General features: G+C 39.2%; 1 protein-coding gene across 4 annotated transcripts in view; it reads left to right on the top strand.

Moving 5' to 3' along the window:
• THADA (THADA armadillo repeat containing) overlaps positions 1-27,160 on the top strand; it is a 154,602-nt gene that overhangs the window by 40,202 nt on the left and 87,240 nt on the right. For all 4 annotated transcript variants that reach the window (XM_033054000.1, XM_033054001.1, XM_033054002.1 and 1 more), the window contains exons 27-28: positions 12,292-12,381; positions 13,752-13,883. In XM_033054000.1, the coding sequence (XP_032909891.1) occupies positions 12,292-12,381; positions 13,752-13,883 (222 nt within the window). The remainder of the gene's footprint in view (positions 1-12,291; positions 12,382-13,751; positions 13,884-27,160) is intronic.

The following is a 27,160-nucleotide window of genomic DNA, read 5'->3' as shown; positions in this document are numbered from 1 at the left end:
TACTAATGTAGTCAGGCTGTAGTGGCACATCAGTGTGTGAAAAACACGTTTTACTATTTTGGTAAAATTTAAAAGATTTAATAAAAAGATAATAGGAGACACACATAAAGTAAATGGTTGGGTGCTTGGCAAGTTGCCAAGAGTACACGGGTGTTTTGGGAACATTCTTTTAAATACACTTTACAGTTTATTAATTTGCTGCATTTTTTTTTTGTATAGTAAAATACTTTTGGGAACTATTTAGTGTGGCTACTTTTTGGGTTCACTTTTTAAAGAGCATGCATGTGTTTTGGTTTGTGGTTTTAATATTTTTCTTGCTATTTTTTAATTTGGTTGGTGGTCCTGGCCTTTTGCAGCCAGTGAGTGTTGATAATTGTTGTGTTAGCTGCAGGGCCCCCGTCAGATGTTCATGGACTGTTATCTCAACTAGACAGGTAGTTTAAGCATGCTATAAGCATGCTATTTTAAAAAAACTTATGTCTAACTTTTACTATTAGAAGAAAAGAACCTATATTCATACAGAAAAGCTATTTTAACATTATACATATAGCATTTATTTTAATAGTTGTGAAAAGCCAATAATATTTCATGCACTTATAACAAGTGTGATAAAAATGGGATAGCTCTCAGGTGAGCTCCCTGGAGGGGATGCTCACAGTGACTCCAGCCCTTCAATGCTCAGTGTCAACATGGAGATGCAGCAGTGGCAGAATTCCTGTGTGCCAGCTCACAGAATTCCCAGGTACAGCTCTGTGTGAGGGGATGGTGACCATGACCATGGCTCCAGGAATGCTGAGCCTCTTGTGTTGGCTGCAGCAGGGATGCACACGTACAGCTCAATTCACAAAAGCAGCCTTGCTGAGCTCTGTGCCTCTTGCACTGCGTGCTGTGCAAGGCTTGGGATTGCTTCATCTTGGATCTCGCTAGTGATTCCCTAGTGGATTTCCTCTGGCAGCCTTGGCCTGTTAAAATACTGTGTCAGTGACAGTGAGGTTTCATGAGGTGACTGAGCTGTTTAAAGCCTCTGGTGCTTTTCCTCTGGCCCCTTCTCTGTCACTTTTGCAGCCTGTTCCCTCCATGCCACCTCAGTTGTTCTGGTGAATGCTTTCAAAGTAGTTACTAAGGATTTGTTGCAGTACATTGCCTTGTGAAGGGGTTGTTTTTATTAGGAAAAAAAAATCCCTTCTGTGTGCCAAAACTTGGCCACATTTATTTTATTCAACTTTTTGTTTTTAATACTCTGGCTCTCTTTTTTTTATTGACTTTGACAGATTTAAAAGACTTAATCTTAGAACTGTCTCAAGAAAACAAGCAAAAGTTCAGGCTGACTCAGATAACTGTTACGACTTTTGCTGATTAATAGTTCAATAACAATATGCTTGTTTAAACATTATTTTGAACAGGCTCCCTAAGTGCCTTTATAACAAGAATAATGATGATAAGGTGTTATTAACTTGTAAGTTGAAGGTAAAATTTATGAAAGTTTTTTACAGAAACAAATTGAAAACAAGCTCCCAAATAAATCTGTTTCTCTCTCTGTCATTGTTTTAATTACTCTGTTTGTTTTGCAGGTCTAAACTAAAACTTTTAAATCCCCTGTAGCAGAAAATAGGGACTTTATTTCTCAAGCCTGAGGATAACTCTCTGTCTGTATGATTTCTGCTGGTTTTAGGAACACAGTGTCTATCTTCTTTTTGATAAAATACCTGGAATCTACAGAACTATGTTTAGTTCAAGATCTTATCTTCTCTATACAAAGTCAGAAAAGCAATAACCCACATAAATCCCAGTCACATTTCTGGGGCCTAAAACACACTTAAATCCTTGGTGTGCAAATGTGTATCTTCATAACATCCTGTCTTAAGTCAGCATCAGAAAATGGAAAGATGAATGTGGTAAAATGACCTGAATTAAAGTTTACCTAAAGTGAAACATCCTAAAAATATATATGCTGGTCCAAGGTAACTCCAGTTCATTCATTTGTTTTAAATAAATTACGGGCACAATGGTAATGTTTGTTTCTACCAAGTGAATAAAAATGCATTTAATGAAACAAAAGTTAATGTAAACGAGCTGCACAAGTAGGTAATTTAGTTTCTGCTGCAGTGATAAAAGTTTTCATTAGCATGAATAGAGGTAATTATTCTATTTTGATCTGTGCATATTATACATATCCCTTATTCATTAACTTCACTATGCTAAGTAAAAGCAGCTACTCCTCAGAGAATACTCCCAGAGGGAAAGTGTGGATTATTGGAGCTGAAATTTACAATGCTAAATTTGTGGTAAGAGACTAAAGATAATAGTGTTATAGGCACTGAACAGAATTCTTGGAGATTTTATATTTATTTATATATTTATATCTATCTATCTGCATATCTCTTAATTTTAGTTGTATTTGTTTGTGCATTTGTACACAAATGCACAGTTCAGTGTCCTAAAAAAGTTTGTTGTTGGTAATTATATCTGAAATAATTATTTTAAACTCAATTTTAGATATAGTTTTACAAACATGCATATATATAAAGGTACATTTGTCTATGTGTATCAAAGTTGAGTGGTGATTAATGTGTTGATGTAAATGCCAGGTTGTATCTGTGGTGTTGGGTTTAAGTGCTGGTCCCCTGTTTTTATTCTGAGCCTGTTGTATGCATACTTCTCTATCTAGCATCACAGCAAAAGTGCTCTTGCAGAAGTGCTCTTCACAAGTTAATTTATTGAACTCTGTGTTGCGTAATTATTCCTCTTAAATCACACGTTTCCTGATGTATTTGTTCTATGCAGGTGCTCTTTCCATACCTGATCACACAAAGAGTGTAATAAATAGCAAAACAAGAGGTATAAAGAAACTTTTGCTTAAGAGATCAAAGCAAACCAGACCATGCAGTCCTTTGGAAATCTTGGCTAGCTCTCTTGTAAATAAAAGTGCCTCTAAAGCAGAAGGTATTTAATTACTGTATTTATACAGGTTTTGATTGGCAGTTCAGTTATTAACCTCATAAAAACACAGCAAAGTAAACTAGTACTAATGTTTATTCTAGCACTTCTATCTGAAAGAGAATGAAAACCAAGATACAGTGACATATTCTTAGTTCCTTTCAAGTATTTATTTTAGGTCTATGTAGCATAAAAGAATGTTTTTTCAAGTCAGTGAACTCAAAACTATTTTGCTTACTGTTCTGGGATTTAAGTGTTTTCTAATTACTAGCAAAACAAATGTTAGATTTATTGAAGGTGCACAGTCACAACATCTTTATTAAAGGTCCAAACCCCACATCTTTATGATGATGCTTCTTTCTCCTTCATAATGTTTTCCGTTTCATGGGGGGTAAAAATGAAGTCTGAATTGTTTTTTGTAACTGATTTGATGAGGTTACGGAAAAGTTGTCCCTTTTTGTCACGGAAGAGTTTTCCTGTATCATGTTAAGTCTAGAAAAACAAGTATGCAGTAATCTTCTGTATCCTTGCTCTTGGGCTTATTAGCCAATACACTACACTAGAGATTTTTTTACAGTTGTTTTTTTCAGGCTTCATTGTGGCCTCCCGCAAAATTACATGGCCATTTTGCCTTCTATGGCAGTGCTAAAATTCGCTTTTGCATGTGAAATGTGTTATTGAAAGCAGTTTGTCATGAGTCCTGAGACAGTATGTGATTTCAGGAATTTAACTCTTAAATATATTCTTTAAAACAAATTACCTGAGGCAAATTAAAATTTCTATATATTAAAGGAACTTCTATATTTTAAAGGATCTTGACTGCTGCTATTGCCTCTGTCTCTTAGTAAGAATGGTGATGGTTCTCTGGTGGTCATCCAGAGGGGCTGATAATCAAGAGCTTTCATAAATATATAGTAATTTCACGATTATAAGCCGCACCATTTTGACTAAAATTTTGGTCCGAACCCAAAGTGCGGCTTATAATCAGGTGCAGTGTATATATGGACAAAGAATGAGAAGTTGCTGTTTTTGTTTGGAGGACAGATGTCTGCTGAGAGAGGCAGGAACTTCTCTTTGAAATGGAGAATGTAAACCCCCTCCCTCCAAATTATTATAATTTTGAAATCAAGGGGCTTTCAGGCAAAAATATGGGAATTAGGAATAACAGTTCTTTACTAGGAAATTAAAATAGAAATACAGTACTACAAAGAAACAAACCCCAAACCCTGACAAAGTCAGAGTACAGCCTGACACCCCGTCAGGCAGGGTGTTGGTAGCAGTCCCATTAAATGGTGGCTGCATCCTCCTGCAGTGACAGATGTGGCTCAGTTGGAGCAGTGCTCCTGTACAAGGTGCAGTTTCCCTCCGGAGGTCCAGTGGTGATGTGAAGAAATCTGGTTTTCCTCTGGAGTCCAGTGGAGAAAGGGGCTCCCTTAGTGTCCCAAAACCTCTGGTTTTATCTTGGTAAGAAATGTTGGGCTCTTCCCCCTGGCTGGAGCAACTTCCAATGGGATGCAGTAATTTTATCAGTCCCACAGTGGGACTCAATGGGTCATTAGCAGAAAATGACTGGCTGGAGGAAGGATGGGTTGTGAAAAGATAAAGAACAATGCCCTGCCTGGTTTCAATGGATGGCCCATTAGCAGAATATCTGCCGCTGAGATAAGGATCACTGCCCCCACCCTCAACAGATGGTGATAGAATAGATACCTTTTAGCACACTCTGTATTGTAACGTGCGGCTTATAATCAGGTGCGCCTTATGTATGGACAAAGAAAGAAAAGTTGCCGGCACTTGGAAGTGCGGCTTATAATCGTGATAAATAACTTAAAATTTTATTTCATCTTATTTCTACATCAAGATAATATTTTAAATGCTATCGTACAATGTGGCAAAAAGAATATTTTTTACTGGATTAAAGACTAAGTTACTAACTTAATAAAAACTGTTAAATCTCAAGAATTTTGTTCTGAGCAGGATCTGTTGTTCACTGTATTGGCAGTGGATTGTGATGGCCTGCAAATGCATGAAGACAAGAAAAACATTGGTCTTTTGAGAAGGCAATATTAAAACCACGGTGGCAGAGTGGGAAGTAGCTAAGTGGAACCATACAAACTATAAAGGGATCTCTTTGTTCCATTTCCTTGATTCTAATTGAAAATATGACTGCTAGAAACACCACATCAGGTCAGTAGTGTCTTTGGATGAGTTCAAACCTCCAGAGTTTCAAGGACATTTCATATTGGGAGTAACAGTGCTTCATTCCCCTTGCCCAATTTAGAACTTCCCAACTATGATTTGTGATCATTGGTCCTTTCTGTACGCTCTGCAGCTAGTGCAAGATGATTGTTAGCTCTCTAGTCTTTGATTGCTTCAAGTGGTTATAGGCTGCTGTTAGATCTGCCCTGGGCCTCCTGTTGTCAAACAGAACAAACCTGGGTCCTTCAGCTTCTTCATACAGGGGATGTGCTATAGGCCTTGCCCATCTGAGCAGCTGTTTGCTGGACCCTCTCTTGTGTGTTCTAATCTCATCTGAACTTGGCAACTGAGAAAAGTGATGGAGGATTTCATGTTCAACCTCACTGATCCACTGCTGCTTTTGTTCTAATGAACACAGTCCATGTGTGGTTTGCCCTGTGAGCAGTAAGGATGTGCCCCTGGCTCACACTGAGCTTGGCATCCATTGTAACTCATATTTTTTCCCTTGGGGCTGTTGGTTTCTTAGCCAGTTGGTTTTCAATCTGCGCTGATGTTCTGGATTATTCATCCCAGGTGCAAAATCTGTAGTTTTGTGAATCTTCTTCTTACTACCACTTTTGAATAATTTCAAATATTATATATTTGCCTTTCTAGTTGCATAATATTATGCTGTTTTGCTGTGTTCTAAAATACAAGATAAAATTATCCTTTGAGTCAAATATAGTAAATTCTTTGAGTTTTGCTTCCGCTATAGTTAGAACCTTTCTGTTTGCTGTACCTTTACTGCTGTTATTCGTCCTGTCACGGCATGTAGATGATTGTAATATAATTTAGTCCTACTCAAGGAGCAAAAAATTAATGTAATTCTTAATGCATGTCTGAAATTAGCTTTGGTCTTTACAATAACCTGAGCATAAATCAATCTGACACACATTTTTTGTGTGGTTGAAAAAACCCATTTCCCATTTATTTTGAGTTTATGCTTCTGAAATCTCGCTTTGTTAGCAGGGAAATATGCTTCCTATATTTTGAGATGCCATCTAACTGTTTAATAAGTAATAAGGACCAGGGAAAGAACACGAATGTTAAAATGGGCAACTGAAACCTAGTCTAGTCAGGTTAACCTAGTGAAATTGCATTGTGGGATTATTTCATTATTCAGTGATATTAGAAGAAGCAAATATGTAAAATGTATATTTTCTGTATAAATCAGTCATTTTGAAGAACACTTTTGCCAAAGTCTGTCTTGGTTTTCAAGTTCTTTCAGCAGCAGTTGTCCTTGCAATGCTAGAAGTAAACTGGGTTCTGTTTCTGCATTACTGCCCTTTAACATAAAGGATCATCTGATGTGTGGTTAATGATTCCAATGTAAGGATTGGTATCACACACGTAGATTTTACAGGAGACAATGAAAAATATTTCTGTAATTTCATCATACGTACTCTTGGTCCTGGTCCAAGTGTGTCTTGTCTCTACTTTTTCACATTCCAGTTCTATTTTTGATTTTTTAAATACAGTATTATTTTTCCCTGTCAACTATGTGACCATGCATTTGTCAGCTGACATGAGATGTTAGCAATATTTGTGTTTCAAAAAGAACACCAGAAACCCTTGGTGCCCTCACAAGATTGTCTCTAAATCTCACCTATGCTATACTCAAATATGAACATATTTGCTGCAAATGTTCTTTTACATGTCAGTTACTAAAAACAGCCTACAAGGTTAAAAAGCTTTGTTCTTCTGAAAAATAAATGAAAGAGCAGAAGCAGGTAATCTCTGACACAGGTCACAGTAAAATGATATGGATGCCCCAGTGTCACAGCACAATTTTAATCTCCTGGAGCGTTCTCTTAAGTGTACAACACAGTTTTGAAAATAACACTGCAACATCCATGGTTTTATTCTTAAATATATTTTTTAAATGAATTTAAATAATCCATCCACTTGTTATGTATAAAGGTGGAATATTTTGTTAGAAAGACATTAGTTAAAAAAAGTAGATGTTAACCCTTGAGTTGTGCAGCACCAAACTGCTATTGAGACAAAGATGATGTGTAATCACTGGAGATGTCACAATTCTCAGCAGCATTTATGAATTGGTTCTAGAAGTTTGATATGTCCACAAGGGAAGCACATGAAAACTTTAAAGCTCATGATTCTTGGCTTAATTTAAGCCATTCCAGGTTCTGCTCTGACAAGTGAGAAAGCCAAAGGGCTGGTGTTAAGTGAATGGAAGAAATGCTGACACCCAAGAGTATAATAAAATTAAAACTGATTTTTTTATCTTTTCTGAAGAAGTATTACCAATACTCTAAACTACATATCTTGCTTAAACCAGACTTTCCCTTGAAGTTTTATGGACTTTATAGACTAGTTTAATAGTCTGCTTTGGTTTTTTTTATATTTTTACTTCTATCACTTGTTGATATTTTGTAACATTGCTGTGATTCAGTTGCTTTTCCAAGTGCTTATTGCTAGCTATTAAATTCTGTCCTTCCTATCATCACGTCTTCAAAGTACAGTAATTTCACGAATACAAGCCGCACCAATTTGACTAAGATTTTGCTCCTAAACCGGAAATGCGGCTAATAATCAGGAGCGGCTAATACAACCTCAGAAGTGCCTGCCAGAGTGCTGAGCCGAGCAGCTGCAAAGTCGGCATTTTGCGATTGTTACAAATCGCTACTTTGTTGCACCGCGGGTGGAGCCTGGCTCCCTGTAGGCAGCACGGGGGGCGGGGAGAGAGGCGGGAGAGCTCTCTTTCCTCCTCTGCCACAGCCCAGGGGAGAGACGGGGGGGGGCCTGACGCCGCCATTGCTGCGACCCGGGGAGGAGAGGGGGGACCCGGGCCGCCCCTACCGCGGCCCGGGGAGGGGGGGGGAAGCCCGCGCCACCATTGCTGCGGCCCGGGGAGGGGGGGGGAAGCGCGCGCCGCCATTGCTGCGGCTCGGGGAGCCGACGGGGTGCTTTGTCCCCGCCCACCGCCGCCGCGGCAGGAGCGGGGAAACTCCGTCCCTGCCCGCCGCCGGCGCCACAGGCGCGGGAAAGCTCCGTCCCCGCCCACCGCCGCTGCCGTAGGAGCAGGGGAAGCTCCATCCCTGCCTGCCACCGCAGGGCAGCGCCGACCCGGGGTGACCGAGCCCAGGGGCAGCGGCGGCCAGCCCCGAGCGGCAGCACCGGGCTGGGCCACCTGGCCCCGTCAGCGGCCCCTAGCGGGCCGAGCCTGCACAGCCTTAGCTCAGCCAGTAAACCCCGCCCTCCCGCGGTTCTGTTACTAATTGCACGCGGGTCCTCGCTGCGAACGACAAAGCGGCTTATATTCGGGTGCGGCTTATCTATGGACAAAAACCGAAATATTTGCCAACACCCAGTGATGTGGCTTATATTCAGTGCGGCTTGTATTCGTGAATTTACTGTAACTTCTTTCCCGTTGATGTGACTTCTCCATTCTGTTAAAGTCTCTTTCCTCCCCCATTTTGTCTGATTCAGAATCTATTTAAGAGGAAAAGCTTGAGTCAAGGGCACACAGAGACTTGTTAGGAGTGATGGGTGTCACTTGATTGCATATGACATAGTACAGAAGATGCCTCTGTATTACTGTTTCTTGTTAATGGAACATCTTTTCAGGTGGGGAGAACTGAATGAAAATGGCTAAGAAACCCATGTATGTCTCTCTACATAAACATTCTTTGTCAGTCTTTCTTCTGAGTGCTAAACCATGACTGCTGTGTCCAACCGTCAGAATGAAACCTTTTGCTGACTGGGTTGTGGTCTGTCATCTGACTGTTGTGCAGAATTGCTTCTATGAAAAAGCATTAACATTGTTAAACTGGAAACTCTCTGAGGCATAAATATTGCATCTTCCTAAGTACTGCAGTATTCTTCATGTATACAGTTCTTCAACTTATTTCTACAAGTGAATTTAGGAGGATATGAGGGCTTCCATTAGATTATCTATCAGCCTTTCTACATCAAGAATCATTTTAATTCCCTACTTGAATGACATTTTACATTGGGGAGAGGGATTTTATTGTAAACATCATCAGCCCATTGATAAGTTTTCTGTTTCATTACTCCCTCTCTCAGTAAATAACCTTCCACTAGTTTGGATCTCAGTAATCCTGTTTGAAATTCTGGATTGTGAAATTGTGCCTCTTTGAGTTACTAACACAAAAAAAGAAAATACTATTACAGAGTCTGTGGTTGAGCATACTGGTAAAGATGATCTCTGAAGCAATATAAAAATAGTTTCAGCTGGACATAGTTTCAGCTGGAGATGGGATAAAATAGTAGTATCTTAAGCCTCATCTCAGTTACTTCTCTTATAAACATGTTTTAGGGGGAGTAGATCTGAAATCTTGTGATCTGAGAATGTTTGGTTTAAGAATTTAATTATGGTAGGTCTGTTGCCAAAAATCCGTGTTTGAACCGTGTCAGTGACTAATGGGAAGGTAGTTATCTGTATTTTTAATTTAAACCTATTGTTCCCTGTCAGATCTGTCACAGAATAGGAAGAAAAAGTTTGTTTCATGAAGACTTTAGGCGGTGGCTTTTGGGTTGGTTTAGTCCATGTTTACTTGATATGTTCCTTTATAGATATGTCAGGGATTTGTCTTCTTTTAAATATATGGATAGCTTATTACTTGTGAAGCCTAATTCACATTTGTGTGCTTATGTACATACATAAACTGTTTATATCACTAGCATGCATAGGGCATATCTCAAAGTGTTGGTATTTGTTTTTCAAAGGAGTATGGTTTTGATGAAATTAATATAAAATGAGACTTGAACAGTTTTGAAGAGCCAGAACCATTATACTTTTTTGTTGTTGCAGTTGCAGTTACAGAAATAGTTGTGTGTACATGTTTCCAGGAGCAAAAAGCATGGTCAGCATTAAAAAATGAAACAATTCCTCTCTTCCATACTGTCTAGCTGTTTTGCTTCCTGCTTATTCCCAATTGTGCATCTCCTTGCCTTGACATCCCTAAGTAGTGGATTCACACTTAAATTAATGCTCTCTATTTTGAGCACATTTTTTAAGTTTGCAGCACTTCTGATAATGTGTAGTATTTCTTGCTTCCCCTCTGTACTGAAGGCCCTTTAACAGTCTGCTCAGACAGTTGTCTCCTTTTTTTCTGAGAATGCCTGTGGACATCTCAGCAGATACTGCCTGTCAGTGGTTTTGATTAGTCTGCCTTCTCCCATCAATAAGATCTGGAGCAGTAAAGCAAGTAGGAGGTTATGTAGGCTATATAAGTTACCCACTTCAGTAGTTAGAATTTTCTTTTCCTGTCAAAAAGATTTATGAAACCATGCTAATTGCAAAGAATTTTGAAGATTTGTAAGGATATTCAGTTCCGGTATTAAATATTGATTCAAATGTGGCTGCTGCATTTTTATTTTAAAAATGGACCTGATTAAAAGTATTTGTGAGGTGCTGCTTGTATGTAGTCCTTTCTTAAATCTCTAGGCAGTGGCCATCCATTCCATAGGAAACTTGACCCCAATTCTGCTTTTGCTTGTAGCACAAGGGATGGAGATGTCACAGGATTTTTACACAGAACTTTTAAAATACTGAGTTCTTAATGTATTACATAGGAAAATTCAGTAGGATGGGGCTTTTTGACCTGATAGATCTTAGGTTTTGTGCTGTCTCTGGCTTTGCATCTTCAGTTTGCTACATAGTGAAAGTGCAAAAAAAATTGAAGTAGTTTTGAGGACACTGTTAGAAAATATTGCATGGGTGTCTTCTGCTTGAATAACCAGTTATTATCAATATTGAGGTCTTTATACTGTTCTCATTAGTGCTTCAGTTTTTATAAATTCAGTTTTAATGCTTCCATGTGAAATCTCTTGTAGCTATAACAGCTACTGCAGATTCCTTGCTTTTAGTTCTAGCATTTCACTATATTGTATATATATTCACTGAATTTTTCTTATGTGCCTTGGGAAAGTTTCCTGTCCCTCTTTGAACATTTGTTTCCACCTAACAGTTGGGTTTTGCTGTGTTTATTCTGTGGCCTGTGGCTAAGGCATGTTATGTTAGCTGAGTGCTGGAAGGAGCTGTGCTGATGTTTGCCATGTGCTCATTTACTCGTGCGTGATTTTTTGTCTGCTTATTTTTACGCACATTCAGTCTTGCTGTCTCATTGTGTTATTTTTCCAAACCTGGATCTGTCTGCTTATTGGAAGCTTTGCATTGGAGTCATGCTAATGTGGAACATTTATCTTGGTTGATCTTGTGGCAAGCAAACTCTGCAGTTGGCTTTGTTTTTCTAAATGATGGCCTTTCATTTATTTTATTTTTGAAGAAATTTTTTTTTATCTGCATACCGTAGATGTCTAATTAGAGCTTCCCCATGGTAACATTGAAGTGGTTCTTACTTCAGTGATGTTGAGTAGTTTCATATAAACCATGAAGCCATCCTTTATCTGAACAAAAGATTGTAAAACAAATACAGGAGATTTTTACTTATGACTTTTTAGCTTGGATTGATTTGCTGTTGCTGCTTTAACCGTGTCACCTTACTGGTTCTGGCTAGGGATGAGTTCATGAGGTGTTTGTACCTTGCTCTGTTTTGAACGTGGCTGCTCCATCTACAGAAGCAGAAATGTAGCCTGTGGTGTCACTACTGCCATGTGCTGGAAGCAGTGCTGTGCAAGGAGGGCTAATGGAAGCTCAGACTCTTCTGCCACTGCATTTTACAAATCTTCTGTGAATTACTCTTCTGAGATGCTTTTTATTATCAGCAAGCTATGAGTATCTGTTAGTACATGTCTATTAAGTGTATTCTATTTAGGACATGAGCCATACTGAAGCAAGTGTAATCTTCTCTTGTTCAACCAGAGTATTGTTAAAATAGTATCAGAATTTAAACTGTTGTATCTTTTTAGTGTGAATAAGGGGCTAAGATCCATTTTTCCCAGAAAGGCCTAATGACAAAGTGTTAGTGAGCACACACAGAGACAGTTACTTAACTTGTGTAAACTATACCACCATTTTTCATGAAAACATTATGCCTTGTTTGAGAGTTCATTGTGTGTGCATGGTTCACACAAGGCTCCACTGTAGCATCAGAAATACAACAAACTGGTATTTTGAGTGTAACTAATTACTGCAGCATGCTAATTATGACTCTTTGTTTCTTTCTGCAGAATGACGGGAAGGGAGTTTTTCTCTCGATTTCCCAGCCTTTATCCTTTCCTTCTCCAGCAGTTAGAGGTTGTAACCAACACTTTGAACAGGTAAGAAGAAGTCTGAGAAAACTTTGAAATGCACAATGAAGTGAAAAGCTTAAACTGAGTTGTGTCACATACACATCCTAGTGCCGTGGTATACATCAGTGCTTCTTGAAATGATAGACTTCTAATGTTTTTGCTAAAGTTTTTTTCTTTTAACTTTGGCACATTGCATTAAGTCTCTGAAGATTGAGCTACTAGTGACTAATTAAGAGTTGCTGTGTTCTTAGGATCAGATGTTAAAGAACTTAGATTTTTCAGGGAAACAGAACCCGGGTGTTTGAGTGTCTCACATTTAACAAGGAGGCTTCCCAGCATGTTTAAGTGATACGGGGTCATAGGCCTCCAGTAACACCACATGAACACTTCCCAGCCTGTGGCACACTGACTCTGGGGAAGGTCCTTGATCTTGTTTTAGAGAGTCCACAAATGGTGGCTGAGAGCTACAATTTGATCAATGCAGATGATACCATTTGGGATGACGCTATTACCTCCAGGTTCATGAACTTTTAAAATAAACCAGTACTGGCTTTGTTTTTTCTTAAAATGCTATGATATAAACTGTGGAAGTTGAGCGGCTGATTTATGGGCGAGGTTCAGCTGACTTTAATGGGCCTAAGGTGGATGCATAGAAGCAGGAGTTTCACCAGTCATTCCATGTTTTGCAGTCTCTGCTCTAAGAAAAGAGGTTGTGTATATTCTGTACAAGCAATTCACTCTACCTGACGTTATAAAAGGTGACAGTGTCGTCACTGGCAATTTTTGGGAAGTTTTTCTGTTGAAAAAGATTGAAAACTGCTGAAATGTTGGTCTTGAATGCTTTTTCAGTGTGGGTTAAGACTTGTATCTTATAATTAGTTGTTAAATAAATCAAGAAAGTACTGATTTTAACTTGGTTTTCTGATTTGTTTTTACTATATGAATAGTAGACACTTGGTGTCAACTATTCTTTAATAAAACATAGTATTTACTAAATACACATTTCCTTTCAAACTGATAAAAGCACTTTTTTTAAACCACCTTTTTGAAAGTCAGCTCTCTTCAGTTTCCTGGTTTATAGAGAAACATTATCTGTGCAGGTTTTTAATACTATTTATAAATGAAGGTGGCTTACCACATTTGGGAATAAAGGAGACTTGGAATAATGTGGGAAAGTGTAGGCAATACAGCCATGAGTGTCTTCATTGGGGGGGTTCCCTGCAGAAGAACTGGATGCCATATTTGATCCCAGCAGTTTGCATTCCCATATAACGATCAACCTAGGATAACTCCTTGAACCAGAGATGCAGAAGGCTATTGTGTGGGGAAGAGGCTCAAGACAAGCATGAAGGAGGATACTTTTTTTCACCAACTGCTTTTTACGCCTTTTTATTTAGTGAAGCTGAAGAGTTGAAAATCCATCAAAGCCTGTTTCTTTTACTTTTAATCCTGGGAAGGCTGTATCCATCTCCAATGGATGGCTCTCACTCAGCACTCAGCACAGCACCGTTTGTCCCCTTTATTATAAGGTAAGGTGATTTTGTAGTGGTTTCTTATGTGATGGGAGTTCTTTCTTGAATCTTCAGATTTTGTTTTTGGTAAAATGTTTTTTTAAGCTTCTCTTCAGTTTTAATCCTTAAAGGAAAAATGGGTATTCATTGGTTGGACTTTCCTGTATTTATTAATACTTGTTTTGGAGAATTAGAATACTCTCTTATGCAAATCATTGTATTACTTGTTTATAAATCTTCATCTGCAAATGCTGTATGTCATCACTGCTGCCACTGAGAGGGTAGATTAAAACTGATGAACTTGACAGATTTTAGCAAAATTTGGCTTCTGATGGGTTTTTTCAGTCCTGCAGAATGATTGTTTTCAACACATAAATGTAATGTCTACAGTAATTTCACGATTATAAGCCGCACTGAGTATAAACCGCATTTCTCGTTCTTTGTCCATATATAAGCCGCACCTGATTATAAGCTGCACTTTGGGTCCGGACCACAATTTTAGTCAAAATGGTGCGACTTAGAATCGTGAAATTACTGTATATAGATTTTTAGATGTGTTATGTATCTTTCCATATCCATCCATGAATATTCATAGCTGGATAAAGATAGGGATCTGTCCTTTACTCAACCTGTTTCTAAGATGACTTTTCAAATATTTGTACAGTGTAACTTTCATTTATATGGGGGTTACAAGAAGATATTCAGCAGATGTTTTGCTATTCTGTATGCCTCCTATTTGGGATTAGGAGCCTCATAGGGGAACCAGGGATGTGGAGGGTAGGGAGAAATGAGCGTCACCAGTGTTTGAGAGCAAGTCTTGCTATCTGTGTGAAAGCTTCACTGCAGTAGGGTGAGAAACCTGTGTGCTTCATCTTGCTCATCTGGTAGTGAAACAAGACAAAGTTGTTATTCTAAGATCTTGTAATTTTTTTAAACAACTTTTTTGTTAGAAAATAGCATCTGTCAGCTTCTTTTTCACAGTAGATGTGATGTATCTCTTGCCTTCTATGATGTTTTATGAAATTTCAAAAATAAATACTAATTACTACTGTTTCTGAAAGGAAAAAACCTGTAGTAGGAGTTCTTAAATACACTGTAATTATCAATTAAATATGTTTGGCTTTCTGCCATATCTGAATCTTAAATGGTTTTTGGGTAAATGTTTAAAACTATTTGTTACATCAATAATTGACTCTGTTTGGATGCCTTTATTAATGGACTGGAGAATGTTTGTTTTCGGTTTGTTTTTTTTAAATATAATGTTTCAGCATTATTTTGGCTATTGCTAATAGATTAACTTTTGATAAGCTTTTGGTTACAGCTTTTTAGCTTTGTCTTTGTTTCTGTTATGACCAATACTCTTTGCAAGGTACATACACCAGCAAAATAACTTTTCACACTTAGCTGGCTTATTATCTTGAGGTTATTAAAATTCATTCAGAGGCTGTAGGGGAGAACCCCAATAAAATCTTTAGGCTAAGGACCTGGAAGAGTTAAGAGACCTGTACTATTGGACCTACTTTCCTTTAAATGTGTTCCTAAAGAAGAATGATGCAGCAGATAAAGATGATGCTTCCTGCATTTCTTTTCCTTTAATATTAGTAATAAATGCTGTGGATGCAGGTGTAAAACTAGCATAAAATTACTACATATTTGTGGCAAAAAGTTGGTGGGTGTGCAGACTTGCATTTTCTGTCTTGTTACTTAGCAAAGTATTGAAATTTTTATGGTTGCCAGGGGACAGTACCAAGGATTCTGCAGAGATAAATGTATTTATGATACAGCTCAGTGTGCTGTTACTGGCTGTGTTTCTGTCCACAACTCTTACAGCCTTGTTCTTTGAATGCTGTGATTGTTTTCTCTTCATTCTGACTGCATTTGTTGGAGTATGTAGCGATGATTTATCTTGGTAAAACAAATACATTGCTATTTACCCTTCTGTTTCCCCTTCTATTTTTGATTATGCAGTAGCAAATGAACAAAAATAAAATTGTTTACTATTCATTTGGTTGTTCTTCAGAAAGTGGTAGTGAAGGTTGTTGTGAAGTAACAGATTAGAGAGGATCAAAGAGAAGGTCAGGTGCCCTGTGTATCAAGTCATTAAATTGTGTGCAGAAACTGAATTACTCAGTGCAGTGTTGTGTTCTATAGCATCTGCATATACATATAATTGCATGGTAGTCCAGTGCAATTATAACATGCAATTGCCATGCCATACCATGACATTTTTGTTCAGGATGGTGTACCACTGTCAGGGAAAGATTGATGCACTGTGGAGAGAAGAAAGGTGAATGTGACCCATGGTTGATACTAATAACCCCTTCCAGGGCTGAGCCTGCAGTGAAGTGACATTCACTTGTTGCACTGAGAAGATGAACAGAATATTGTTTGCAAGCGAGTGAGCAGTTCTGTGAACAAAACTGGGCTGAGCAGAAAGAATTCAAGTTGGGCTTTTGAAGAGTTTCACTTAAGCTCGAGTGGAATTTTCCATCTAGTGGGAGTAGAGCTGTAGTTGCTCTGACCGTGCTGAGATGAATTGCACAATATGAGCAGGATTAAATGCTGCAAGGACAAATCTCAATCTCTTTGCGCATAGTTGTTACTCCCTGTTGAACTAGGACATTTGATTACCTATCTGCAGTTCTATTAAGCTATTTTTCCCCCTGCAGATGTTTTATTTGGAAGGGAACACTTTGATTCACAACTTATTACCTCACTTTTTTTTTTAAGAGCTAGATAGGTCTGTTTTAATGGTTACTTTCTAAGATGAAAGAATGTACAGCATGTTTTTGATTAACAAGGGAGGTAATCGGGAGGTAATGTTTTAAGTATGAAACAAAAACATAACCTCCCTTTTGCCTCCCTCTCCCTTTTTCAAAGACCTGTAATCTCTTCAGAATGATCTAGAATTGAGTTACCTTATGTCCTTTCCTACTGTGGCATTGACAGTGTGTTTGTTTAGTGTTAAATGTTCTGGGCTGAATGCTCTGAAGGAGTAAAATGTGTGTTGCTTTATTAACTTGAATACTTTTTCACAAATTGAAGTCTAGCTCTATTTGAGAGTCGGACTTCTTAGTCTTTTAGAAAGTCTTTTTTTTAAAAATTAACTTCAAACTGTCAAGGTTTTAAAACCTTCTTGGGTGTATGTGCCTTGGCTTCCCCTTGACAAAACTTAATTCTTCAGGAAATTTCCTCTTTAAAACTTCAGCAAATAGACAGATATCAAAGCAGTGCTACTTCTAGGTATTTTATATTGCAAGAAATGCGAACATCTTTCCATGAAATTACAGAGTTATGAAATAGAGACTATTTTATTGGACAGAATTTTGTAATCTGTAATGTGTCTTCGTGCAAGATGGAGGAGCTAAATTCCCAAGTGTCCCGATGCTGTTTCCAGTCAGAGGCTGGGGTGGGTGGCAGTGGGAAGCACCTTACAGCTGTACTCTTTCTCCTTCTACCCTTCTCCATCCACCACTCTGGACTGACAGGGTTTTGGTTTTGTACTTGGGAGCTTGTTGATGTACAAGGGAAATCACTGTGACTGTTAATGATAGACACTGAGATGCCAGGAAAACAAAACCGTATGTGGTGAGGAAAAATTTTCTGTGGGATGAAGCACTGTCATTTTTGTAATTAAAAAAACTCTAGAAACCTATAACCATTCCTAGCAGAGTGTTTAGGGAAGGAGAGAGAAAATTCTTATTGTCTATGAGTTTTAGAAACAGATTGATCTTGGTTTATTTTAAGTTCCTAGTAAGCAGAACAGATGACCATGAAATCTGAGGCTCCATGAGTGTCGGTTGGGTCTTCCTATTTCATAAATGTGAGAGAGCTCACTTCTTAAGGAAAAGGACTCGGATGTAGTAGTATTAATATTGCAAAAGGTACTGTGAATTTAAATTTTTACCAATCAGTTATGTTACTTGTGTGTAGATTGCTCATTTGAGAAAGCTATTCTTTGTTGACTTGTGCCTGTAAGTTTGATTGCTCTGTATTGTGTTTAATTATATTAAATTATATGCAGTCTGTCAGGTGGCTGGTTCTGTTCCACTGTAGCCCTGTGGTGAGGTCTGTGTGGGCTTCATGGGAATGGGTCTAGGGTGAGATGGAATAATAAAGAAACAAAATTCAAATGTAAAACCAAATGTTTCTGTGAGACTTTGCAATAAATCCTAAATTTTAGATTTCATAAACAGCACAAGAAGCAGGCAATTGGTAAAGTTCTAGTAACAACATCTCCTCAATTTGTTTGAGAAGAACTAAGGGGAAATAATTCATGAATATATGTTTTATAAACTGAAATTGCTGTTTATAGGAGTTTAAATGCAGATTTGCTGGTGTTTGTTTTGTTTCACACATGTACACTAATATGTGTGGATTTAGGACATGATCCTGTATTTGATTTGAAAGCAGCCATCTGATTTTCTGTGGGCAGAGCACTTGTACCTTTGGGTAAGTGGCCAAACAAGGTAGCTGACTCTGCTAAGTGTGCTTCCTCTGTCTTTCTCCTCTTTTCCCTGTATTTTAGTGTGGCATGGTAACCCTAGGAGAATTAATATTAAAACTTCCCTGGTTTCAGCTGTCATTTCTGTAAGACTGGGAATCTTACCAGGGGTCTGATAAGGAAAGAACTTCTGTGGGAATGTCTTTTCATATTAGATTAAAAGAACTACATGTGTTTGTTGCAGCCTTGTTGTATTAAAATAGCTACTTTTGACTACAGTTGTTTATGAAAACATGTCCCTGGGTTCCCATATTGATTGCACATCATCTCAGTCTTTGGTTCTCAGTTTTTTTAAAAGTTGTTTTTGGGGTTTTTTTAGTTCCTAATGTTTGTTTAGTGCGGCTGCTCAGCATTATAACTGTCTGCAAGTACTACATTATTTGAAATCCCTGTGAGAGTGGGAGCAGGCTCTGACTCACTGGAATGCCCTGTCCTTCTTGAGGAAGCTCATGGGGCTGACCAGTCATTGCTAGATGAAGATGGATATCCTTTTTATTATGGGCAAGGTTCCCAAAACATGGGCTGGCCTAGACATCTGGAAAAAAGCAGCAATATGCACCCCTAAAGCATACATTGTTTATTAGGTTTTTGTTATGTTAAGTCTCTTGCCTGACATCTAAAGTGGAAATTTTGCATAGCTAGGAGGGGAGGAGGAGGGAAGGACAGGAATCCATTTCTCCACTGAGCTTATCACTAATGAATTGGGACTGTCTTGGAAGTCTCCCATTTCTACTTAGTCTATTCTCTGTGCAATCCTGATACATATTTATGGGCCACTGTAAATTTTTATTAATAAGAAGGGTTTTGATCTTTTTCTTCCTTTTAGCAATTTTAAATAACAAGTTATAAACAGGCTGTAATTTCTTCCAGTTTGATTAAATTCAAATTGTAGTGCTAGAGAAGACTGCAAAGGACTTGATTGGCAGTAGGCTGCTCAAGACCCTCTGATCTACTAAAAGTCTTTATTCATCTTCTACATTCTTTACTGTATTCCTGTCTTTCCTCTGAAGCTGTAGACAGGTGTGCCATATCCAAGTGGTGCTGATGGGAAATAACACAACCCTTAGGTATTTGTTACTAATTCCTTATTCCAGTTTTCACTGTGTTCATCAGTCATTGGCAGTTTGTCTGAAGCAGTGTAGGAAATACGCACAAACTACAGCGAGCTGTCAGATTCATGGGAAATAAAGGGTGACATCTAGCAGAGAGGTATTTGTGAGCACTGAGAGTAACTTTTTCCAATGTTGCAGACTCCTGAAGAGGACCAGTGGCTGGGTTCCTGGGTTAAAATTTGATATATGTTGAATTTGATGTATACTTATTTGAAACATGATCCAGTAAAAAATGTGATGAGGTGGTGCTGAACTCTCAGCATATGATTGGTGAAGTAATTTTATTATTCATTTATGTACTTAAAATTAACTCATAAGTGCTCTACTAGTCAAGATAAGTATCCAAAAAATAACATTTAGCTTATTCAGGAAGGAACATGAAAATGGAGAGAAACAATACATTAACTATCCAGAGGATAAGGGAAACTGAGTATAATGGAATTTTAAAAAGCCAGTTTTCTTTAAAAAGAACAGTCTGAGTTTGAGAAGAGTCAATACTGGGAAGGCTTTTTAGCAATGGACTAGATACTTTTGATGGGATGGCTGAAAGGGAAGTGAGAACCCAGATCCTTTGGATATTTTCATGGGTCTGATGATACGTTTTTTAAGTTGCTCATATTGTGGTTTTGCTTACAATCATCTGCAGCTATGAAAATCATCACAAGGTGCTGAGACTTGATTTTTCCATTCAACTTCCCTTTCACAGAGTTCAAAATAATGATAGAGTTGCTAAGACAGAAAGTAGTCTTTGTTTTGGTTTTTTCCTTACTGTTTGGATAGTAAGTGGTGTGTTTTTCTGTGTTATTCTGCAGTTGTGAAACATGATGGTGACTGTTTACAAATGAACAAAGTAGAAATATGGTTGTGAATGAAATTGACTTTTACATGACCTTGAGTTATGAGCAGTTGTATTTTTTTTTTCTCTAGAATGCTGTGATCCAACATGGAGGCTCTACCCTCGAGTAACTTCAATGATAGTTAAATAAACCTAGAGGCTTCCTACCTAGACAAACTCTTTGAGATTTCTTGATGGGAATTCAAGAACAGATGCCATTTAAATTGTGTCAGCATGTTCCATAGGAAATCTGCATTTGACAAGAACATATTTCTGTTTCTCTGAAGTTTATACCCAGCATTAGTAATAGTTTTCATAGACTCAGATGTTAGAGATCCTAGGTGTTTTGGCTTGCTAAACCACAACAATTCAAGTTTCTGATGTTGATTCAGCTTGGTATCAGTTGGCCACTTGTTTACATTAACCTGGACCTTGGTGACAAGAAGAGAGAAATGTCTATAATTTTTCCTTAGAAAGCCCTTGGAAACATATGGAGAAACAGCTCCTGGCAGAGCTTGTGGACAGCTTTCACAAATAAAAGCCTGTGTACTTTGCCTACATACTTTCTGCAATATTTATGGCTACTCTGCTTCATTAAGTGCTTGTGTGGAAAATACTGCCCTTACAAAAACAGAGTTTTATCTTAATTGCCCAAGTTGGAAGAATAAAATACTTAACACAGTGTATAAAGAGACTACAAGTTTGGGCAACCATTAACTTCACTTTAAAGGAAATAGATAAGAATTTAGAGGTTTAGTACTGCATAAATAACATGAAATTAAATTTAGCTTTTTTCTGTCTGATTTTGTTCAAACATTTTCTGAGCCACATTTATGTGTTGATTATAGAACTAAAAGAACAAAAATTATCTTCTGGTCAAGTACAGGTTTTCACGGAGAAGTAAGTTTTAAAAATTAAATCTTTGGATACTTTAATTCCTAAGAAACATGAAAAAACAAAATGGAAAATGGTTGTGTTTCCTTAAAAGCAGAACACAAATCAAGGGAATCAATAAATGAACAAAAGAATCTGTAGGTACATGTGTAGCCAATTATCATTGATATTGCAGGAAGCCTTACTTCCCAGCAACAAATAGGTACTGTCCTGCTGATTCATCTACATTATAGAAATCCATGTTACTTAATTGTGTGGAAGCATGAGTGTTATTTTGAACTCTATTTTTGGACCTCACTTAGCTTGGAAACCTGTCACACTACATCTGAATTTGTTAAAGGTATTCCCTTAGGAGATAATTTTAAGGGGAAAAAATGAACTAGTATATAATCTTGAGGAATGCATACAATGCTCCTGAATCTTAACAACCAAACTTGTAATAGGAGCCGAATCTGTTGCTAAATACTTTTCTCTCTGATCTTTGATCACCATTCGTGTTTTCCCCTGCTCTAATTTCTTAGTTTTAATTCCTGCTTTAGAATTGATGTCATAACTCAGACTGTACAACTGTGTCATGGAGGATAGACAAAATCTCCTTCTCATACTATCTACCATGTCTATACAGAATCAGACAGAACTCTTAGCACAATTTTTTTCTTAGAGTGCTTTTGTTAGGACTTTGTGGCACAACTAGCTTGGGGATTTCAAGAGTACCATCTATGTGATTTTTGTTTATTTATATTTTTCAATCACTTTTATCTTTTAAAAGCCATGGTGGCTGTTAAAATGCTTTAACCCATAGGCAGAGGCAGTTGGTTTGAATTGCAAGGCCTTTCCTGCCTCATGCTGCACTCTTCTCCCAAACTCTTTGTGATGGTAGTAGGATACTTGGTTTGGCTTAGAAGCTCAGAGGCCTCTTCTGCAGAACATTCACTGTTTTACTAATAAGCAATGGAATTGTTTTTACTGCACAGATCATGTGACAACAGAAGTAAAACCTGGAAATAGACATTCCTCTCCTTGTTAATTCTTCTAACAACTACAGGAATTATTTAATATAGTGAACATATTTTCAGCAACAGGGGTAATTTTTAAAATTAATTCCACTCATTTGTTTCTGTGACCTTTATTTAAAAGGTAATCCTTATTTGTGTTGTTTATTTGGGTGATATGAAGTCTGTTGAAGGGGAGAAATAAGAAAGGGTGGAAAATAAGCACATAGGAAACACCTGCAGGTTTGTTTTTTCTTTTATTTTTTTTTTTCCGAAAGAAGTTTAAGATATTATTATTTACAGCTAGTGTTCTGTTGTTTGTAGCCAGAGTAATAAATTAGATACTTTGATGTGTGCAGAGGAGTATGGAATCTTTGTGCCTTATGAGAGTTGGCCATAAATCAGTTGGGAGGGTGGTTCAACATCTGAGTGTTGGAGCTTGGAACGGAGCAGTGGAAATGCATTGAATTGACTCTACGGTTACACGGAGCGAAACCTTCTCAGATTTATTGACTTTTTGTTCTTGATCATGGACTGTTTCAAGTAAACATGTTTACATCCAATTCCTCGTGCACCTAGATAAACAGTACTGAGTTCAAGGTGAAATACTACAGTTGTTAATAGCCCTCAGGATTGAATAGAAGTATATCACATGAGGATTTTGCAAGTTTTGTTCTTATTGCTGCCTTGAAGTATAATAAAATTAGGTTGGCATAATGTATGTTTTTATATATGACAGCATTTTAGATAATTTTTAGATTTTAAAGTCTACTTATGTCAGACCTGCATGTAAAGGTAGTGGTACATACTTGAAATACTTTCCCCCCACCACCCCCAAGCACCTTTCAAATCAAAGGAGATGGGACAATTTTAAATGTGGCTTTGCACACACATCCATGACTGTCCAAATGGATGCAAGACTACATTGCTCATATTTCCTGCAGAGTGGATAAGCTCAGAGTCTGGATGGTGAAGTGCAAGGTTTGGAGGTATTTTTCTGCCAGTGTCCCAGCAAGGCAACTGCTGTCACATGAATGAAACTCATCTCAGGGATGGCAGCATGCTAAACTGCTGCAGGAGGAGTAACCTGAGTATTTTCATAGCCTTAACATGCTGCTTCTTAAGCTGCTGAGTTTTGCTGCAGATACAAACTAATTTATTGTGATTGTCAAAATTGTGCAATAATATTTCTTGATGTAGTTTGTGAGATTGCGTCCCATAATGATTGTCAAATTCAAGATAAAATTTTTGACAGTACAGGTAGTGACTCAGTGTTAAAGTGTATGGTTTGGAGCTCAGTATAATAATGAGCAAAAAATTGCTAAATTTGGTTAGAATGTTATTTTTCTGTTGCTCAGTTTTTTGTTTGCATTCAGTCTTTTTAAGAATTGTTCCTGTTCAGTTTTATTTACAGGTGAGAGGTTAAATGTGAGTGGGATCCAGTAAAAATCAAAACTGTTCTAGGATGCTGCTAGAGGGTGGAAAAACTAGTGTATTTTTTTTGACATTCTCCTGGAAAACTTCTTGCATGATTCAGGAGTGAAGCCAAGTGCCTTCAAAACATGAGAGATGTACACCTAAGTGCCTTCAGGGTATGCAGAAGTTCAGGGATAGGTCACTAGTGGTGACTTGGCATGGCATCTGGCAAATGCATGTGAAAGGAGGAGTATTTTTGAAATATTACCAGTGCTGTTTCTTGCTGGGGAGTGGGGCTTGGAAACAACTTATTTTCTTTGAGTGTTAGATTTAAAAATATTTTAAATAAATGAGAAGAAACAGTAGAAATCTTAATCTCTCTCAGATTTGGGAAGTTATTTGTTGATGTGAAATACCTTCTGTGTGTTGCCATACATATTTCTATGAAGCAGATACTTTGTGGTTCCTATGCTTTTGTGATGCTTTTGTTCCTTAGTACAGACTTCATAGGCCTGCTGCTCTCAGGGTTCCCACCAAGGTGTGAGTCCCTGCAGCCTGGAGTGAGAGAAGTGTGCATGAATGCACAGCAGGTGTGTGGGACAGTGGCAGGCTGGTGGCTGGGTTGCCCTTTGGGCAGGTAGGAGCTGTGGGATTGCATTCCCTCAGGCACAGGAGGTTGCAGAGCTGGGTCCCCAGTATCCTGAGGGAGTTCTCCATGACTGGACACCTGTGTGATTGCTCTGCAGGAGGGCTTTGGGCAGCTGAGAATTTTGCCTGTAATGTGAAACTATTTTCTTTCCAAATATAGAGCAATCACTTCTATTTTCATAATAAATTTGGTAAAATAATAGAGTGGAACCACATGTAAAATAGTGTATCTCCATATATGTAGGTACATGTGTTAAGTCTTGGATTTTTCTGCAAGACAGAAAAGTTAAAGACAGGTTATTAAAAAGAATGTAGTAATTCATTGCATTGTGCTTGAGGAAAAAAACTCCTCTTGAAGCGTGTAGTGTTGGAAAGTACCCGTGCACAAATTAGAGGAAACCCTGGAATTTTACCCATTTTCCACTACTCCTGTGAAAACATGTCAGATTCCTTGGGATCTGTAAAAGGTCATAAACAAAATTAGGAAAACGTGGTTCGGCAGAGCTGAAAGAATGGTTGCAGGCAATCACTTCTTAGGTTTCAGTTTACTGTGAAGTAGAGTTAAGATATTTTTGTTTTTTTAAAAAAAGGAAGTAGTTCTAGGAATAGCCAAACTGAATTTCTTCTTGCACCTTGTCAATCCAGGATTGAAGCTTTTCCCTATGGCAGAACTTCCACTTGTGACTGTTCTGCTTTAGCATCCTGTTGTGAAGGATGACCAGTCTTTGAAAAGAAAATGTAAAGACACTCTTTGTAAAAATCATAATAGAACAAACAACCTTATTTGCAAGGGTGAAAATTGCCTCAAAAACGTGTTGTTCAGGGGGTAGTTCCTCTCTCTAGTTCCTCTGAAGGAGACCTGTGTCTTTCAGGCATGCTGTGGTGTAATACATCTTTTTCAGTTAAGACTCTTCAGTTGCTCAGTGTTCAAAACTCTTAATTTGGTTCCGGTTCAAGATGGAACCTGTTCTCTGTATTTCTTTCATTTGAACTAAAGTAAATGACTACTTTGAGTACTGATTTACTGATTTGCTACAGATACTTGGAAATTTAGAACAGATTTTAATTTCTTTTAATTTCTTAAGTATATAGGCATGACACTGCAGGGGTTTTTTTAGGGTTATTTTCAGCAGAGATCAAAATCATTTTGGCAGGGGATAATCTCATCTTCATGGGATTGTGTAAACTGAAAATACATAGGAAGCAATTCAGGAAAGGGATGAGACTATTGGAGTGGGGAAGGCCATCTCTCAAATCATCAGAATCTTCTGCGAGGTACCAGAGCATAACTTACAGTAATTTCACGAATACAAGCCGCACCAATTTGACCAAAATTTTGGTGGAAACCCGGAAGTGCGGCTAATATTCCGGGGCGGCTAATCTATTAACAAAATTCTAAAAGCTGCCAACACGGAAGTGAGAGCCCGCGGCAGCCCCAAGCCAAGCTGGAGCCCGGCCGGCCCCGGCTGAGGTGGGAAAGCCTGGCAGAGGCGGGGCCAGCAGTGTGGGGGCGGGCGGCTGAGCCTGAGCCAACAGGGCGGGGCAGGGAGGGCGGCAGAGCCTGAGCCAGCATGGCGGGGGAGCCCGGGAGAACTGGGGCTAGCAGTGCAGGGGAGCATGGCAGAAGCAGGAAGGCCGGCGGGTGGGGCTGCCTGGCAGTGGGGGAAGCCCAGCAGAATCGGGACCAGCAGCGTGGGGGAGCCCGGCGGTGCGGGGGCCTGCAGTGCTGGCCAGGGCGAGGAAACGCGGCGGCGGTGCAGACGGGAGGGGGCGGCCGGCGAGCCCGGCGGCGGGGCTAGGGAACGCGCCGCGGCCGGCGAGCCCGGCGGCGGGGCTAGGGAACGCGGCGCGCCGCGGCCGGCGAGCCCGGCGGCGGGGCTAGGGAACGCGCCGCGGCCGGCGAGCCCGGCGGCGGGGCTAGGGAACGCGGCGCGCCGCGGCCGGCGAGCCCGGCGGCGGGGCTAGGGAACGCGGCGCGCCGCGGCCGGCGAGCCCGGCGGCAGGGCTAGGGAACGCGGCGCGCCGCGGCCGGCGAGCCCGCCGGCGGGGCTAGGGAACGCGGCAGCGGGGCGGTGCTGACGGGAGAGGGGGGCCAGCGAGCCCGGCGGCGGCGGCAGTACCACCCGGCCAGCCCCGCCGAGCCGTGGCGCTGAGCTCGGCTACCCGGCCCCGTCGGCAACCATGAGCGGGCCGAGCCTGCCTGGCCCCGCCCCGAGCCAGTAAAGCCCGCTATGCCGCGATCCTGTTACTAATTGGCCAATTTGTGAAAGCTGCGCACGAACGAAAGTGCGGCTAATATTCGGGGTGCGGCTTATCTATTGACAAAGACAGCAACATTGTCGAGGCACCGGGGGTGCGGCTTATAATCCGTGCGGCTTGTATTCGTGAAACTACTGTAAGCTGTACTGTGTTTTCCATCACCATTTGGCCATCTATGTCTAAACCCTCTAGTAGTTTTCTCAATTTTCTGGGTGATTGAATTATACCTGCATTACCAAAATAGACAAATTCAAGAATTGCTGGCTTTGAAAGACTTAACCTAACCTAGCTGATTAAGGACTCTTACTCATGTCAATTCAGTATACATGCTACTGAAGTAGCATACGACTGCTTAATGTGTTATTCTTAGCTCTTTCTGTATGTATTTTCGTAAATCTACAGCCAGTCATCAAAACCTTAATAGCACTAGAAGACATTTTGCTTTCTACAGAGTCTTGAATCTTTGACATTCGCTTTATATAGAGTCTTGCATCTTAACAGTTAATTTTAAATAAAAAATACTTTTATTTTAGATACTAATTATTTATAAGGGGAAATTATTTTACAATGTGTCTTTTATTTCCTGCCATTGAATGCGTTCTAAAAACCAGTGGGACGTTTGCCCCGATGTTTGG

The sequence above is a fragment of the Catharus ustulatus genome, chromosome 3 (assembly GCF_009819885.2).
Source record: "Catharus ustulatus isolate bCatUst1 chromosome 3, bCatUst1.pri.v2, whole genome shotgun sequence".
Lineage (NCBI taxonomy): Eukaryota > Metazoa > Chordata > Aves > Passeriformes > Turdidae > Catharus > Catharus ustulatus.
Note: the sequence above shows the minus strand (reverse complement) of the source record. Positions and strands in the feature narration are given on the sequence as shown.